This window comes from Plodia interpunctella, chromosome 2, assembly GCF_027563975.2.
Source record: "Plodia interpunctella isolate USDA-ARS_2022_Savannah chromosome 2, ilPloInte3.2, whole genome shotgun sequence".
NCBI lineage: Eukaryota > Metazoa > Arthropoda > Insecta > Lepidoptera > Pyralidae > Plodia > Plodia interpunctella.
The window spans coordinates 7,287,249-7,307,288 of record NC_071295.1 but is presented as its reverse complement, the minus strand read 5'-3'; the positions used below and the strand labels follow the sequence as shown (position 1 = coordinate 7,307,288).

The following is a 20,040-nucleotide window of genomic DNA, read 5'->3' as shown; positions in this document are numbered from 1 at the left end:
TACAGACATAGCCCACATACATTTTAGATACCTATCTACCTACAAACTGCCTACTTAAAAACATATTTCCTGGCTTTTTCGACTAGCGACAAGCATAACAACGACTGGCACATTTTTACGACAGAGTGTTTACTGACATGTCAGAGGTAACGACAATATAATTCCACGTGGTAGTGACAACCATAGGTGACAAGTTTACGAATTAGGACCGCACCCGAATATTTACCGAAAAAACGTTGCTGTGGAGCTAACACAAATGTTTGAGAGAAAGTTAAATTATTTAATTTTTAAGGAATTAATTTGAACGTTAATGAATGAAAATTATATAATATGGAAAATTATATCTTTTAGGTGCGATAGCTGCGTATGTCGCTAATAAATATAATGACAAAAATTAGGATGTAAATGAAAGGACGTTTGATACTCAATCACACAAAATCACTGAGTGGATTTTGATGAAATTTGGTACATGGGTCGAATATATCTCTCGCAAAAACTTACGCTAGCCTAACTGATGGCCACGCGACGACGACGGCCGGCTGTCAGTAATTAGGGCTACCCTTATTTCCGACATGTATTGTGCGAATTAATGCTAATTGCCCTAATTTAGGACTGCTTGCCGAGACTTTGTTCGGAGTTCATAATAAATCTATTTGTAATATGTGCTATCATCATCAATATTTTATATATACTTACGATATGACAGGAACACAGCTGAAACATTTACATTCGTAAAAAAATCAAAGTTTTGTACATTTGGGAGCACTTTCGATGGGAACGGGAAAATACACGATTTCTACGCGTGTACAAAGCCGCGAGTATGCGATACCATGCCCCATTGAAGTATAAGAAAATTCAAAAACTTGTTTATGCCTATTCTATTCATATTATGGTATAAAATTAAATTTTATGACTAACAAAAATAAACCTAGAACTTTGTAACTTAATCCCGGTTCCACACTATAGCAGACTAGTTCGGGCGGATTCGGCATTCATTGGCGATTGTTCATTACATTATATAAAAGCAGTCATACAAGCAACGCAATGTTCGTGCATTGCGTCGGCATCTGTCTACTGAGTTCGTCATAGTTGTGATATTAAAAAAGGAAATGTAGCGACATCTGTTGGGTGGGCGTTAAATCTTCGAACTTCACCAGCCACCCATTACTGGCTCCAACACAACTTTTTCATGAATCGTCTGTTCCGTTTCGCTATTGACGCTGCTAGGTGGAGCTAGGTGTTGTATCCGATACAATATAATGAAAATAAACAAAAATCTAGTATGGAAAGCAGAAAATGTATGTTCTTTTAAAAATAATTGAAAGATGTTGTGTTCCATGTACCGAACATATTTATTTAACTTACAAACATGAAAATGTCGGATTTTAAAGCGGCTATTTTAAGCTAGATTTTTTCACAAGTCTATTTCAAATATACTTATACAACTCTTTAGTTCAAATTTCATTCAAACTTCTTTATTTAAACTACGATGATATATATTGACGTCAAAAAATTACTTAAATAGTCTACTGTCGAATTCAATGCGGAGTGAAGAAGAAGCGGCGTTACAAACTTCACCGCAGCCTTTTCTCCAAAGACGTCAATTAACAAATGTAGGTCATATGAATGTATCAAACTAAATGGACGAATGTAAATTATTGATTTTTTTTTAGATTTGCGTTTCTAATAAATTATTGAAAATTGTTAAAAAATTTCATGCTTGGGCCAAACATTTTTGTCGTTTACATAATCGTCAACGGTCTTTGTCTAATATTCCATCTGGTGAACACGTATAGATTGAGTTTCGATGTGCAAGAGGTTTTATTTAAGGTCAAAATGCGCTGGCGTGCTGAGGCTGTATATCCGTCAATGTCCGAAGGGTACTTTAATTGTGCCCTAATTTATTGGCCTATATATACGCAGGATCTTACTTTAGCACGTCGTCCGGAACGTTTATTGGCCGGAAAATGGAGTAGCAATTATGACGGACATGTAGCAATAATATTGTGGAACTTAAAAATATACATGCAAACGTTCATAGCTAATTCTTGATATGATATTTATGCACGAGGCGGGAACCACGTGGCGCAATTCATATTTAATAATGAAACGCGAATGTTTAAAATTAGTGGCACGCCTCTAGTGTGTACCTACACATAATATATAAGTACCTACTTATAATACAGTACAAAGCTAGAGCTAAACAAGTGACTGCGATTCGTTGCGTCTTCACGCTTGACTAGTGTCACATCAAGTGGCAAAGTAATGGTGAAAAAATCTTTTCAAAAATAATAACCTCTTTGTTTTTATGGGACGACTTACTAAGAAATCATTCATTTTCATCCATAATGAATGTCTGCGTTGGTTTGCACGAACTCTCTATCATCTCAAACATTAATATCTCATAAATTACATAAATCTGTCTACTTTGTTTATATTGCGGTCCATTTCTTTTTCTGATATACGCTTTATATTCACGCGTCTCTATTCTTAGTATGAGAGAGGTTTATGATGGCAATCTGTTTGTAATAATGTTTTTTTTTGGGAATTGTGGATGTGTATCGCACTGCATGTATGTATTGTACAACACCAATTTGCTCAAATCTATTGCAGTTCGCCGATACTATAGAGATACAGTTGTTACAAATTAAATTACACACGACATCACGATAGATATTTTCTTTACAAAGAGAAGTCTTTTGTCTTTTTTAAATATAGATCCTTTGATCAGGTATGGATCTTTATCCATACATGTTTCATAATTCCATGATAGTATTACCAAAACCACGTGTTTAGTAGTGATTTGAATAACGTCATAAAGAATTTGAATAAACCGAATAAATAATATGGTAAAGTTTTCCATAAGGTCGTTGTATGTATAAGGTAAAACAATATTTAGAAAGATGTAGCAAGTTTGAGGAAACCTGAACGAAGCAACGTCTTCAGTGTGCTTGTCAGGTACAAGGGTGAAAGCCAGCAGACGTCGCTTGAACTTTGAACGGCTAAACTTCGACCGTTTCTCTCTCGATATCATAGAGATAATAAAGAAACATTTATAAATTAATGAAGAAGTTTCAATAGAAATAGTTCCGTAAACAGTAATTTGTTTTATTAACTTTGATAAGTTAAAAAATGTTTTGTACATAAGTGTTATGTTAAAGCTGTTAAAATCTTTTTAACTTTTGCAAGCTGAAATGGAAAAAGTCTTCAATGTTTCACGTGATATTGGTGACCAGTTTCTGTTTCCAAACTTTCGTTTGAATTGTCACGCAACATATACATTTGGCATGACTACGTTAAAATGTTTATATTAAAATCATTTATATATACCAGACAAATAACTCAATATACATTTATTGTTAGGTATAAGTGATAATATTCAATTATTGTCTACAAGCTGTCGTAAACAAAACAAACTAAAATCAGCGAAACGAATCAATTTATAGCCAGTTACGAGCAATCGAAAAGTAAATTTTGTGTAGCGTATGAATATAATGACAAGCACGGTAAATGCTTCGTTTGTGAGGAGACTAGCAAATTAATTGGAACATACCATGGTTTTGCATGAATATTGTTTTAATCCTGAATCGTGTATCGTAGGTAGTTACATATGTTTGCTTGCAGTTTATTTAACGACCACGAAACCGTTAATAGCGGAGTTATGTTTATCAACGATTAAGGGGATTACGTCAGAATCGTTGCATAGAATAATGTTCTGCAACCTAATGGTTTATATTGGAAATAAATCAATATAATTGATTTTTGAACCGGACCCTTTCTGTTACTGTAGTATTTTAAAATGGGTACTAATTTTCAATTATAATCCTGTATTTCATATAATTCACAAGCATAAATAATATTATAATAACTTTGGTTATTATAATATTATTGGTGAAAAGTCTAACCGCAAATATTATTGGTATAACTTTTCCTTAATCCCGGAAAACTACAATTTGGGAGCGAAAAACTTCACAATATCCCTCGAATGAAGTCCCAGCAAATTGGGCGAAGCGGGACAATGAGCCAATATTGACTTGGGGAGAATTCACTCCCGCCTAATGCTGATTTGTGGATTTGCAGTTCAATCATGATTACCTACCAAGAGTAAAAATCAAAATTCAAAATCAAGTTTATACAGTGATAGAGATGACAGTATAATTGACAAAGAATAACTAAATATCATTGAAATAAATAGATACCTTAGATAGATACCCGAACCAACAGATCAACCAGAAAATCTAGGTACTCGTAAAATAGTTTCATTATTTGAGCTAAAAAACACGCACGCTTTATCTCTAAAAGGGAAAAGGATTCAGTTTGATCAAGCATTTCGTAATTGGGCATGACGTGAAAGTAGAATGTAAAAAGCTTGGGTCGGCATACAAATTCGTTGAAGCCCTTACTCGTATTCTGTAGCTAAACGTTATATCAATGCTCGCATCTAAAGCACCGTAGGTGCCGTAGCCAAAAAATGATTATCGATAAGATGATGCTCTTCGAGAGGTAGTGATATTTTCCATTAATTCTAAAATGTAAACTATGGTAAATTACGGTCTTATGAACGATACAATTAAAGTCCTGGTTGAGAGGGGCACAAAACAGAGGAGATTGGCGTACGCGAAGAAAGGCCTATGCTTAACAGAGAGTGGGAAAAGGCTGACGGATGATGGTGATGATGATGGTTTACAAAATATTATTTATTTATTTAACTGAAAATAAATAACTATTATGGATAATTCAAAGAACGTGTTGGTTAAAGTGCTATTGACAGCACTCGAAACACTGCATTTATAAACTCGAAAACCACTGTAGCGTTAAGCATGTCGCTGACATGTGTGACTACAACTAGTATAACAGAATACAAAGGCTTGGCAGCTGCAATCTGTCTTCTCCTGTCAGCAGTTTAATTTTTCACAAGATGGGATAGTTTAACTCGGCGTGGCTCGCGCAAGTTTTGAATGCTTTCATTCAAAGTTGTCGTTGAGTCCGCGCTATGAATGGCGGATGGCACGGTTTGTCTGCAACTTCGTCGATTTAGCTCAGTCCTTCTGTTCCCGGCTTTCATAGACCACTTTTCAAAGAAAAATCTCAACCTCTTTGTTTAAGGCATTTCAAGGCAATTATCTTCAAGCTGCTAGTTATGATTGCGTTTCTTTTTGTTATTGGGAGTCGGGGACAGAGTGAGAAGAGAGAAAGAGAGATAATAGTAATGATCTTTCCAAATTAGCTATACACATCTAGATTGTCTCAATTATGCTATTGTAGTCTAGGAATGATTGCGCTTAAAGAATTGCATTTGATCTGAAACTCTCGACCAGTTTTCAACCACTAAAAAGTTATGAGCACAATATTAACGAGATAAGAGTAAAACAAACCGAACTTTAATAATAAAGCCACAATTTTCGCGACTCGCGACTATTCCATTTTTGCAGTTCGACGTTTCTCTTTTCAGTAAATTGAAGTTTATCTTTATACATGGGTATCTACCAAGTAGATTTTTCACTTTCAGTTACAGAAAATGTTTATATAAACTACTTAAACTCATAGACTAATTAAACAGACTCATATTAAATTATTTTTTACATCTACATTGTGACTTTTTATACATTGGCATTATTTTGTCTACATGCTCATTTGGTGACTTATTTGATTTTTATATGGAACAGATTTTTTTTCTCGATTCCGGAGTTGTTCCCATACAAAAAAATGATTAGTATCATGAAATAAGCATTTACTGTTATATGTTGTGTATAATGAACATGTACTTTATTTGAAGAAATATGTAAATATACATATTGTTACAACACAAAGTTTGCCGCACACAAATAAGTATTAAGTATATGTGTGTTTCAAGTGTTCAATGCAGAGAAATGTCGGCATCCATTGAAACATGAATCGTGCAAAAAGGTCCTGAGATATGAGTTGAGTGAAAGCCGTAAAAAGGGTAAGGCACGAAACGACCGTCAATCTGCTATCAGAAATAAATAAACAGCGTCTTTTGTAGTGGATAGCCGAGAACAACTATGATTCTTACAATTTATATGCTTTATATATTTATGAACTTTATATTATTACGATAAAAATTGGTGGTAATTTTTAATTACCGTTGCTGTTGTTACAATTGATGACATATTTTATATTCAGCTATAGCTACCACTAGATTATAAGTACTTTTTTGTTTATTTTGATTGATTGGCTATTAAAATTGTAATATTAATAAATATTTGTTTACCTTACCATTAAATCCATAGTAATAATATTATGATTAAGAAAGTGTGATTAACGTTTCTCTTCCTTTCATGTCAAAACGGAGTATATGATCGAGTAGTGAGTATCTTAACTTAATAAAACTATATTTTATACTTATACATAGACAAGACCAATCTGAAAAAGATCATTAACATTTTTACCTGCCCGGTGATTGAACCTGGGACCTCCGACGTAGCAGTCCAGCATGATGACCATTAGCCTAGAGGTCGTAGGATCTAAACAACCTATAGCAAAACAAATGTATTTGAATAAAAATGCAAATTCTCAAAAACATGTGATGTTTTATACAAATTGTAAATACGTTTATCCATCCTCACCGCAAATAGTGGATCCGTCCTTATCCCAACCAACGTAGTAGCTATTCCGCGGTTTTCTTCCCCGTTGCGGGTTCCAATCGAAACGAGCAAAGAATTTATCTCGCGTTTTATCAAAATAACGCTCCACCCGTTGGTCTGGCATCATTTCAAAACTGAATTTCACTATTCCGAACTTTTCTCCTCCGAAATTTTACTCGGCCATTCATCTACATATTTAAATAACTTTAGCCGCTGGTTTGGTTGGACCAATGTTGGTTACGCTGCTGGATAATAATTCGGTGGTATTTTTTTTGTGTTAATGATATTATGCATAATGTATTCCCATGCATTATGCATAATATAATTATCACAAAAAAATAAAGGCCCGTTTAAAGCTTCAGCATGTAGACTGTATACCCAACAATCGCCTTAAAATAGGCGATTATAATTTATTTACAAATATTGCATTCCTTGTATTTTTAGCACTGAGTTATATCAGATCTAGTCTAATCGTGAAACTAAAGACTATTTGTTCTTTCTCCTTTTTATCGGATTGCGAATCAAGTATAAATTTCGAATAAACTTCGTAGGTCGACGTTTCATGCAACATTTAGTAATCAGTAACTACTAAATAATGTAAAATAAACATTAGAAAAACAAATTAAGGTTTACCACTACATAAATATTATTAAACAAAATAATAATAAAGTTAACCGGCTTTAAGATGGAAACATAATATGCAAGAGAGATGTCACTCAGACAATGTATGCTCCACATCGATAACCACGCAACCAGCTCCCAGCGTCTCATCAACGCTCACACTGGTCCAGTTGTTGCTATATAATCAGAATATTATTAAAATATCTATCTAGCTGTATAAGATGTAGTATAATATGCAAGAATACGTCTACGTAACTCGGGCTTTTTACAACATGGGAATTGGTCTACATAAAAACATCACTAATTCACCACTTTTTATTACGGGAGATATTTAATGCTCTTAATTTCAAACTATTCTACTCCTATCTCCCTATACTATTCCGCTCTCCAGCTGTCTCACATATCGTCACAAAAAAACGAAAAACACACACGCACACACACACAGGACACAAACGCACTTTCATATTTATAATACCATAGGTAAAAGCAAATTGCTTTCCTAAACTATGACTAGTTACAGTCATAGTTCCATTTATCTGTCTATCGGTTGGCCCCGTGTGAACTCTGCCCCACAACAGTACTGCACGGAATAGTCTCAATTTTCCGCTATTTTCATCTTTTCTACGTATTTTATACAGTTTTAATAAATCGAGACGATATAGAAAAATACGTGAAGACTTTTCTTTATATTTTTTGGTGATAATAGAGTTAAGTTTGTATACTTTTAATTTGATTTCGACAATATCTCCGTGAATCTTTGTAATAACACTTTTAATAAGATTATTAGAAATGTTTATTAGACTAAAAATCGACATATCCAGATGTTATAGCAATACAATAGCAGGCACGTAAACAAAATGTACTCTATAAACGAATAAATAACTTTTTCTTTTCCATCGGGACTAAACATTCATTTAGGAAAAAAATATTATACACATGTTTAACATCTATGAAAATATAAGTTCCTACACGTAGACACAACGCCTCTGTTCGAAGCCCCACTAGCCTCTATACAAGAGCATTTCGGATCAGTTCAGTATAGTCTCTCTTTTTGTTACACTTCAATTTCGTTTGCTGCTTTGTTTACAGCCAGTCTAACGAATTGTTCCGGAATATTTAAACGAACTCTAAATAACACTCAGTAGTTCTGCTGAAAAATGTTCGAATTTCAGAATTTATTTCCAACATTCCCACGTAATTAAACAACATCTTAAAATATTTTCGTAAACACTAAAATACAATTCTTAATAGGTTGAAATTCTGTTTCAAGCTAGTATAATGTGTGTGTGTCTAAATTAATATTGTTTGAAAGATAAATTGAATTTCTACAGTTCACTCAACTAAACTTAGGTATGTGTTTGCTGAAATTACTTAGGTACATTAGTCAATTCTAAAATATTGTTGACGACCTTTTCTTTCAAAAATATTTTTTCATTTTCATGCCTTTTCTTTCATTTGAATAGTTTGTAATTAATTATGCCAGTGTGATCTTCTGAAAATTGAATTATCATACATGCGTACTTAAGTGATTAACTCTATCCTAATTTAGGATTCACGGGTAAGTTCCTGCAATCACTCATGAATTGTTGAGCGAGTGTGAGGCAATTCAGCCTGTTTAATAATGTAGGGCGCGTCAACTGACTCCGCGACACGCTGAATTATGGAATATCTTCGTTTAGAACAGCTTCATTCATAAGTCGCGCCTCGTTGCTTCCTGTGACATCTATTTTCACTTTGGTGAAGAGATTTCTTTGATTCGATCTGTAGGTTGATAGTGTATTCGATTGCGATTTCTTACTCAGACATGGAGCGTCGGAGTCCATTTCACTGCATGTTACGACAGCAGTTTTCTTGCCCGTCGTGTAAAATTAAATTTTATATTAATGTTTAACAAAAAAAAAATAATTATATATTGCTTAATTAAGACGGTTACCTAGAAAGAAGTGGGTCGTCATGCCTTAAACCTTAGTTCTAATTGTAGTCAGAAAGAAAGGGCACTAGTTGGTTGATGTAGGCTGAAGATGATAATGATAGTGAAGGAGAAAAAGCTAGAAAAGAGGAAGAGAAGCTAGCAGTACATTGTACCCAGTCGTACGTAGCCGAAGGTTGGTGATGAAATCCATATGTTACGAATCTCAAAGAAAAAAAATTGTATCGACCAAATGCTTTATGACTAAGGAAGAAAATGAGAAATCGCTTATGAGGGAGATCTAACACAAAGTCTGTATTACATAGCATACATGGTACTGAGATAACATCATACTTTTTTATCAAAGCATAGGTAAGTTATAACTCAACCATTATTATTGTAATGTATGCAAAACCTGTCGTATTAATCTGGAATAAGCCACATCAGGGAACTGCGGCGATATTAGATGATGCAAGTTAATTTACCCTGAATGTCAATTCGAGTTCAAGCTGATGCAGCGGTTTGGATACCAATTTGAATCGACTGCGCACATCAATTTACGAAATGACATCTTAGACATGATTTAATTTATTATGACACCATATATGATATGGTTTAAATGGATTATATATTTGCCAATACATAAAAAAGATCAATCTCTACTTAGACCTAAATATAGTTTTATTACAAAAATTCTTAATTAACATTTAAGTACACACGCAGTAAAAGCGCCATAATTCTTTCTTTACTCTATTTTGAAAATCTTTATAATCCCTGTTCAATTTTAGTAAACAATTGGGTCAAATGTAAACATAGAAAATGGTCAACCACTTCATCCTTGTGTCCTTAGATTGTGATCAGATAAAAAAATATATTTGCCATTTTCTCCATGCCTATTTTTTTCTATGAATTAAAAAATTGGTGTTTGTTGTAATCGAACAACACAAAAGTTGCACATCACGGTATCACACCGTTAGAGAGATTTCAAAATGTATTTAAGAGTGCAAAATTTAATCGATTCATCCAAATAAAGTACAAAGCGTTGTACTGTTCTATGGATAAGATATAGTTTGCTTAGAGTCGGCAATTAGTGCCGAGCATTATAGACGTATAACATTGTGTGCTACCTCGTGCAAAGCTGAGGTGTCGATGCAAGATAACATGCAGCCTGCATCCCAATTAATGTGGAGATGTCGATATCGGATCATGTGCAGAACCGCTGCAAACTCAACTCAGCTTTTTATAATAATACTTGCCAGCTAGTGTAATTAGATTGAAAATCGAACTATGTTTGTACTAGTCCATGGCCACAGATTAAATAATACTCCAGTATCCATGGCTTAGCCCGCTGCAAAAAGTATCTCCTGTGCTTTTCATACATACTTTTACTATTCCCCTATTTTAACCCATATATCGAATTTCCAAAATTCCTTTGTCACTTAGATATATGTACTATATAAAGGACCTTTTCGATTGTTTTCTTAGTACTCATTCTTGAACCGAAATCTAGTCGCCAACAGTTTTTGTGTAATAGTTACTATTAAAGTCATGGTTTTTAAAAGTACCTTTAGTTCGTAGTGAACTAATACTTTATTAAAAAAAAAATAAAGTTCACTGAAACCACTTTTGTTCACTTGACAAAGTTTTCATTTTCATAGTAATCGACCGGGCGAATAAGCCCACGTGGAAATTATCCATTTGTCAGTTATCCGGATAAAATAAACACGATTATTCGATATCCTGCTTGTTGAAATGTAAATACGGGAAATCAATTTTTATGGGTCATTGCTTCGTTTCTCGATAAAGGTTGCGATAAATAAATAAGTGCTTTCAATTTTAATATTGGAAAATTGTTACGTTTAGATTTTGCTGCAAGTATCACGTGCAATTATTTGTTTATTTGTAATATATATTTCAGTTGCGATTACGTTCTGTCTACATTACTAGACGGCATGATACTATTTGAAGGAATTACAAAAAATAAATAACTAATGTCTCTTAATACTTTACATTTCAATGTCCTTAGTTATAGTATTTATATAATACCTAAACGCTAACTTGATATACCTAATCTGTGCTAAACTGCAGTTGAAATTGGAACGGATCCATTAAGATCACAGATCGCCTAATGATGGATGGACTCCGCTGAACGAGGTTGCTGGCTAATACCCTGCTGTTGACTTACAACTTATTCAAGTTTAGATGGACGATCCCATCCAATAATCCGATGGTCATTAGGTAGGTAATTATATTACAAAAAAGGTTTAGAAAGTTCATCATTTGGTTGAAGAAATATACCATTATTTACTGAAAAGTTTAGAAATTTGTTAAAATGTTTTTTTGATAAATTATGTTTTGTCCCTCTGTTTCTTTTCAGTAGTTGACTTTGAAAGAGACGATTGGGTCAAATTACAAATAGTTTTTTTACTAAAATTAGTTTTGATTTAAAGTTCATTAACTTCATACGAACTGTATCTGATTCAAAGGGTAGGTAAATATTCACGTCAATATCATGGAAATTGAATCAGCAATGCGGTTATATTCAGTGAGCTCCTGACATCTGTGAGCAAATTCTGTATGCAACGGGTTTCAGCCAACATGCTGACGAGATAACTGAGTTTGCTGGGCCATGAGTGGTCTACGTGGAATGAAAATGATTACGTTACAGCGGTACGGGAAATCAAGCAAAATTCATTATAATGAAACAACTACAACAAAATACATGAAATTATTAAAATCATGGGCCGTAAAGAACTGAACATTTTGAGTTTTACTTGGGTTTACGTGCGTTTGCCACAGTCGACTTTACATGTATTTAAGTAAATTCGCCATATTTATTCTATGGTCACGAATTAATGGTTATGGCAAATTCAAGCTTAACAGATGATATCAAGTGAAGAGGAATAGTAACATCCATCCTCACAAATTATGACATTTCAAACTGCATAAAATAGCAGCTCAATTCCACTCATTTATTTACTTAGGACTAAACGTAAAATTTAAATAAATCAACTCTTGGTAAACTTAGTGAACCTCTAAGAAATGGATCAAAACTCAGACATTATTAATTAATATAGATTGTTAAATACGTAATGATATAAATTAAATAGGTATTCAAGAAAATGTAGAAATGTAGTAAAGTTGCCTTTAATCAAATCCCTACGTAATTCAGCCGAATATCTAACCGTTAGTTACATTACGTGCGCGAAATATTGTAGCTGGGGTTCAATTTGGCAGCACTTGTGCTGATAGGACATGAAATGGAAAAGAAAACGTACACAGAGAGAGGAGCTTTGTTGCAACATTACTTATATTTAATTAGTTTTCCCGAAATTATCCTAAAAAGCTTTTTCCCGAGTGTCCGTTTACGAGGTATAATAATAACTGACAGAGAAACATAAATAATAAATGCTATCTAGAAATGTCTATATAATAATATGTTAAAACATCAAAGTATTTTTAACGTTAAAAACATTTAATTTATATCAAGTTTTCTTTAAAATTTTCACCAAAAACACCAAGACACCACAATAAGACATAGATACCAATTTAATGCATAATTACTTAGTTATTCTAATCTATAATCTATTTCTACAAACGTCTGTGAGTGCCGAATGAGACATTGTTCAAGAGAGATGAATAGAAGGAGTCACGTGGCGAGCGATGAGATGAGAGAATGCCTCGTGTACGCCAGGGCACCGCACCGTTTGGGCTTCTACGAAAATATTAAACTAGAGCGAACTAGATGAATTTATTCATAGGAAACTTCTTGTTACAAAAACTGGAAAGATAAGATAAAAAGGGAAAATAACTTCACATATTTGGAAATGCAAAATTCGTTTTAAGTTACCAATAATGCCGCGTCTGTCCGTTTGCGATAAAATTAAAAACCACTGCACGGATTTTCTTGTGGTTTTTGTTAAATAGTTACCACACTTGATAGAATCCGTAATAATAAAAACCAATTTGTGCTGTTCTCTCGCACTCGCTCACAATATGAGGATGATAAAACTAGTGAAAATATTGACAGAAGTTAGCCGAGCTTCACGTTTTACCGAATAGAGGATTAGATCACGTAGTCCAGAGGTCCACTGAAGGTTATTCAATGTACATCGAAGAAAGATACCTACAATAAATAATAATAATTTATATTAGTTATTTAAGTTTTAATAGACAAGAAATAAGCAGTAACAAATGAACACAACTTTTTGTATCCCAACTGTTAATGATGTTATTTTATCAAAAGAAATTCAGACTCAAGCGAATTTGATTTTATAACAGTCACTGATAACTGATAATAAAGTCCTATATTTCTTGATAAATTTATATCAAGGTAATTTAAGTAGGAACATACACGCGGCATATTGTACGTACTTAGATGACACAACACAGAGCAGATGTTGAACATCAAACTATTTTACCTTACTCATATGAAAGCAGAGTCACTAATGCAGCTACTTACAAGATACTTAAGTAGATACTAGTTATGTTATAATAGTGCAACGCGGGTGTGAGAAATCTTCTTGTAAATATAATGGAGAACTCAATTCTTAAAGTGTTAGTGTATCTACACAAAACTGTGTTATCTGTGTTATTATTTACCAACACAAACATAAATAAGAAATACCTACTAAATAGAAACCTGTATACAATAAGATCTTAACCCGACACGCTTGTAATTTGACTCCCTATATTGAATTTTTAGAAGAAGAAAATCTTATTATTTCGGTATCATTTTTCCGTTCCCACGATATGAAATATTCGATGCAACGGATATGTGAGAAGCAAAAATGGCTTTTGTCGCTGTAAAGCCGGGATATTCTCGTATATCTTGTTTCGTAAAAGGACAGACTGCGACACTGAGTACTAAGTATCAAATGAGTGAAATAGTATTTTTAGAGCTCAAACTCCAAATTGTGATAAAACATAATTTGTTTTCTACAGAAAATAAAGTTCATGATAGTTGTATTTTCCTATGACATATCATTATATATCCTCTCGTGTTGTACGCGGTGATAAACGGACATAGCCATAATAGCCTTGGCATGGCAGTTGAATGCAACAATTGTATTCCCAAGAAGGGTTGTCGTTATGTAGGCGGTTGGAAATCTTCTAAATTTTGATAATTAAAAAAAAATATCAACAACTTGGTTAACTTACATTCGCATTAATAATATTTAATTAGTGTTAGTATTTTAAACAACACTGAAGTAATAAACTTTTGCGATGGATACGTTCAAGAGAATGGATAAGTAGAGCGATGAATAGTTATTAAAACGGAGAAGTTATAATAGTAATAGTTTGTAACATGAACCTTCAGTTAGACTTCAGCAGGGTCAGCAAATATCTGCGATGGATGTCGCGAAGTTATTACGTACACCGCTCGGTTACGAGCTCTCTGGGGCTGTTAAAACAATCTGCGATATGGCAACTCAAGAATTTCCCAATAAAATTCCCTCATCCAGCAGATATTGACCACGAACTTTAATCTGGGTTGCCATATTTGTGATACGGCTATATTGGAAATTTGGACTCAGATACTTACTGCTATTTATTGACCCTATTGTCATTCTGATGAAGTAATTTCGAACTATATATTACATAGGTAACCTAAATGAACTCGGCAAACTCAATGGAACTTTAGCCCGTGGCGTCGTCCGCGTAAATTTTCTACAAGAACAGTAGTAACCGTATTCCATGACGAAAGCTGGCGTCGATGTCCTCGTATTAAAACGTAGTAAAGCCAAAAGAAATTATTGGGTAGATAACGCGTGAAAAGATCGTAAACAATCAGATTAGGGTATTTTCAATTATATTGAATTATCTAATTTTATTATCTGACCATGCAAGTATTTGAGTTCTCTAAAATAAAAATTAATTTAATAATTTATTATTATAAAGATAATATTTTAAATTTATATATATTTTTTTAGAAATTAAATTACTTAATTTATTTTATATTTAAACTTAGAAATAGGTAACTAGGTTCAAAATTATTCATAGAGACATTCAGAAAACATATTTTTACTCCCTAATCGCATTAATCAAAACTTTAAGAAAGTCTTTACGAATATTGAAACACTAACTCCTGTTGACCAACTCTGCAGCAGCCGAGCAAAATTTGCATTATAGATGGTAACTCTTGCAAATTGTTCTCGAACTCGAGTCAATTAGCATCAACATTGAGCCGCTTATCAATCCCGGGAACCAATGTGTCCTAATGGCGACGTGCGTAACCCTGCTCAGATGGGATTAGCAAATAAAATGAGTTAATACTTATTCTGAAATCTCCTCGCTGTACCACGAAATTGTTCAAATAAAATTTAAATCTTTTAGAATCCTTTGAGCGCATTTGAAATATTCAAATATAGAATTTGTTGTTTCGTTATACGATTATGTAGATTATGCAATTATGTAAGTAATGCTGAGACATATTTAAAACATTTCTTAAAATAAGTATTAATATTCGATCGTATTCTTGTAAGTATATAACAATACTTATATTACATGTTCTATATGTTTCTATACATCAATGCTTCCAGCGTCTTGATGTATAGAATATAGAAAAAAATATATATCGCTGTCTAGGCGTATCCTCAATCAATCATAAGATATAATAAACACGTAATAGCACTAATTAATTTATTTACACGTTTTCTTTTACGCTAAAAAAATTATAACTAAGCATTCAGAAAAAAAAAGTATAAACAAATGTCAAAAGGCCACGCAAACTTTCTAATAACCCACATTAGTAATTAAGCTCGTTAGGCATAATCAGTGGCTGTGGATTACTTCATGCTTACTCCTAAATGAGTTTTCTTCGTTACGTCGACTCGAGCAATTAACTTTAGAAGGTACAATGATATTACAAACTGCTTCCAAATTAGAATTACATCTAACGATACAAACAATCGTGTATCATTGACGAAGTTTATTTGCTCTGTGTTAAGTAATCAAAGAATCAGTGTATAAACTCTAAGTTAACGGAGAGCGACGTGTGGCTTTCAATTACACTTCTCACTATCACTAGTAGAAGTGTCTAAAAGTAGGCAATATTACACTAAAGGTGTAGTGGCCATATCCTGTGCAGATGAGAGAGACTAAGACTAAATGTAATCTAAAGTACGAACGAACCTTTGCAGGGTCTTGGTGGTTGCCTGTGACGTATACCGACGCTCTCCTCCCAAGCAGGGTTCTGCTGACGATGGAGCTGCTCCTCCGACCAGACATGCGATCTTGCGGGACCGGCAACATGATCAAGAATTTTATTGTAAAACTATATCACTAATAGCACTTCACACACGATTTGGCACATAACCTAACTCCACTACGCGTTCTACTAGCTAGAGGCACTATTATTAATTTGGTGTTCTGCGATGAACAAACTTATATCGTTAGTTAACTTAGTTGCTAAGTTACATTATTTTTTATGTGCAGCTCTCGGGACCTGAAATAAAAGATAAAATTATTTAAAGATATTAATTATTAAATAAAGTTATTTGTTCTTTATTTATTTTTTTATTATTAAGACACTCAATGCAATAACAATTGCCAACAGTTGTCGAAAGCGTGTCACACATGCGCAGTGCTTGTATGGAAATTATTTTCCATCTCGCATTACTTATAAATGCTAATCAAGACTTGTAAATACAAGTCTTGATTAACATTTAGTTTGTGTAACATAATTTAATATTTATTAAAATATGTTACACAAACATATTTTGATAAATATTAAAATATGTTTAATAAATATTAAAATATGTTAATAATTAAGACCACCTCCTATAAGACCTCCTTGAATAAATAAAAAATGCATTCTAAATGGTTGAAGTGTGCGGAACTGACAGGTCGGGCTTGGCTCACTGTAAACGTCTACAATTTTATCTCGTCTCTTATTTTTTTTATTCTACAACCAACCGAATTCCACCCCAATTTCTAACTTATTTTTCACTGTTACAAATACTTTACATAATAACTGCATAAAGTTACGACTTCCGCGTACTCCGAGGTTGTATAATGAGCTCCGTTATAGTTTCTTCTACAGACTACAACATGGAGTTCTTCAAAATGGTTAAGAAATTATTAATTCGCCCTTGGTGTTGCCGAGGATGTTGCCATACCTGCCAGGCGTCCAAAGGCTGCTGTGACCATTTCCCACTAGGTAACTCATGCATTTTTGCTTACTTTGTAAAAAAATCCTGATATGCTATAATCAGAAGATTTAGAAGTAATATTTTACATGTAAGACCTGAATTACAATACTACATGTATATGCCCCGCTGAGATTCCCTATGGTTTGACGAGGGTCATCATTATTGTGAACGTTTTTTCACATCCGCTATCACTCGCGAAATGATACGGGTTAACTCGGGAACGCAACACTTGATAATTACTGTGTGAAGATACAGACATTTTATGTAAATTATGTGTTAACATTCATTATGCGATCATTTGTTTGCCATAGAACATAATTAACGTTGTTGTTGAGAATCCAGAAAATTGAGTTATTTATCAAAATATCAAATCTACTAAACGGATTTTGATAATAATTGGTACAATGTTTAATGAAGTAGAGTAATTCGAATTACCGTCCTTTATTTATTTTTTTATGTTTTAACACATTTTAGGAACGTCATCACAATCACAAACAACATACAATCATTTTGTGTCAAATCTATCTTTTTCATAGATATAGGTATTCCTAAACAATACCCCGATGTGTCATTTTATGAAGAACATCACCGCAGTTAATGAGTTCCGAAAACATTTTGACTTCACTCCTGTTTTTGTTTCCCTTTTTACAGATCCCAAAACCATGTCGTAACCTTAATATGGTACTCGTGGGAATCCACGTTTGGCATTACGTTGTTCGCGATACTGCCTGTACCCTGGGGCCTGGAGCTTCTAACGACAGACGTGAAATTGCATCGAGTGACACAAATATGTGTATACGACACGATCAAAAGAATATACGACCGTCATTCTTAGGTGTATAACAACATGATCTCGCGAGTAAATCCGATTACGTCAAACGTTTTTTGAAGTGACAGTGATAAATATAATAATATTTTATCTAAAAATTATAATGATTTTTTATATTAAAAAGATATTACGACTGCTAGGAAATAATAACATATTGTCAACCTATCGCCGATTGACTATACGAGATCCCGACATGGGATAAGTCCGCCGTTGTAACATTCGTTTAGAATTATCTACTTATTTTCGTACAATAAATTATTACTCACACGTATACTGTTTTATAATTATTTAACTCTCTTAATATGTAACCTTTTTCATTAATATAGAACGAAAACTTAATATGCCTACAGCTTTGTGGAAGTCCATTAGCACACAGAGAAAAAGTTTTGCAAGAGCTAAGTAAAATCGTGCGAACGACTAAATCCTTTTAAGTACATAACTGGTGTTCTCAGTGTAAGCAAAATAAAATGCACACTTAGTCTGCGGACCTCCTGACGTGGGGAGTAATGTTTTTCAGGATTTGTAGCCGGCGAATGGGGGTGAAAGGTTCCGTAGCTCATTTTGTGCGGTATTTCTACTTTCCACTCAATACTCGCTCACTGAAACGTGGTGAGGTGAAGGTAGTAAGTATTCATACCGTACGTAGATACTTGCGTGTAGCTGAAGTTAGATACCGCATCTTGGTTTCTATGTATAGAGGCGCAGATATCGCCATGTGAGAAAAATATATTTACTAGGCATGCAGACTACTGTGCGAAGTAAAGACGAAAATAATAAAGTGGACTCTGGATTCCAAAGCTTTCGATTTCAACGACTGAGGAAGACGTTCAGATTATTTATCTCTAATGTTATTCAATAATAGTGTATAACTTTTGTTATCCTAACATCAATTTTAAGTAATAAGTCGATTAAAGCACAAAAAGGGAACAATATAAGGTGCATTGGTAATTCCGACAGAAATTTCTAAGAGATGACTAGAGGTCTATGTTTCGGTTAATTATTCGAAGTTATTTTATATTTTATTGTCATATAGTTTTACCTCTATGTACACAAATAAAGTTAAGTATTACTTATTGTATTAGAATCTTAAACATGTTATTAGGTTCTTCGAATCAATCATATTTTTTCGTGTAGGGGAAATTACGAATTATCTTGGGGATATTATGAAAATAAATAAAATGGCGTAAAACACTTGAACTTGAATACTTGATGCTACTGCCGTATTCCTGACACTAATATGACAATGCCTCGTGCCCATAATGCGGCCAGGCCAATCAAGATGGCGGCTAGATTCATGTTGGCAACAAGGAAATATCGCTCAGGTTAGTAGATTTTTTTTTAAATTTCGTTATTTATACCCATTTTCGGAATTACCCAATGCACTATAGGTATATCATTGTATGAAAAACAAGAGACAAAGCTTTAGTTTTATAAATATATTCTTGTTTTTTGTTCCGAGATTCTTCTAATGTTTTCAGTTATTCTGGCTAACACGCTCTCACTATGTACTTTGTAAGCAAACAATCTGGATCATTATGTTAACTTATGCAAGCCTCACGGCCCATAAGTAAATTACAATTGCATATTTTATGTGAAATAGTGACTAAAATAATAATGAATATAAAAACAAATCCTCCTTTAAGAATCATATTCAAAAACAACTACTGTAAAGAAAGGTGTCATTAGCGCCAAACTCGAAAAAAACTTTCAATTTTTTAAGTGACCCGGCGATAATGAGCTGCGGACTGCAGCACTCCTTAGCTAAAAATACTGGAGAATGTTGCCACTTTCCGAGAGAGAGGCGTGAATTAAACACGTGCAAATAGATACGTGGCCGCTACTCCGCAGATGAAAAATAACACCGGCAGCTTCAAAATAGCTGCTATATTGTAGAAGAAAGCCGTTGTTATATAAAATATGTAT

General features: G+C 33.6%; 1 protein-coding gene across 1 annotated transcript in view; it reads right to left on the bottom strand.

Moving 5' to 3' along the window:
* Nucleotides 1-20,040, bottom strand: part of dcma (decima) — a 79,556-nt gene that overhangs the window by 42,261 nt on the left and 17,255 nt on the right. The window contains exon 2 of the mRNA XM_053759506.2: nucleotides 16,270-16,582. Coding sequence (XP_053615481.1) covers nucleotides 16,270-16,389 — 120 coding nt within the window. The 5' untranslated portion in view covers nucleotides 16,390-16,582. The remainder of the gene's footprint in view (nucleotides 1-16,269; nucleotides 16,583-20,040) is intronic.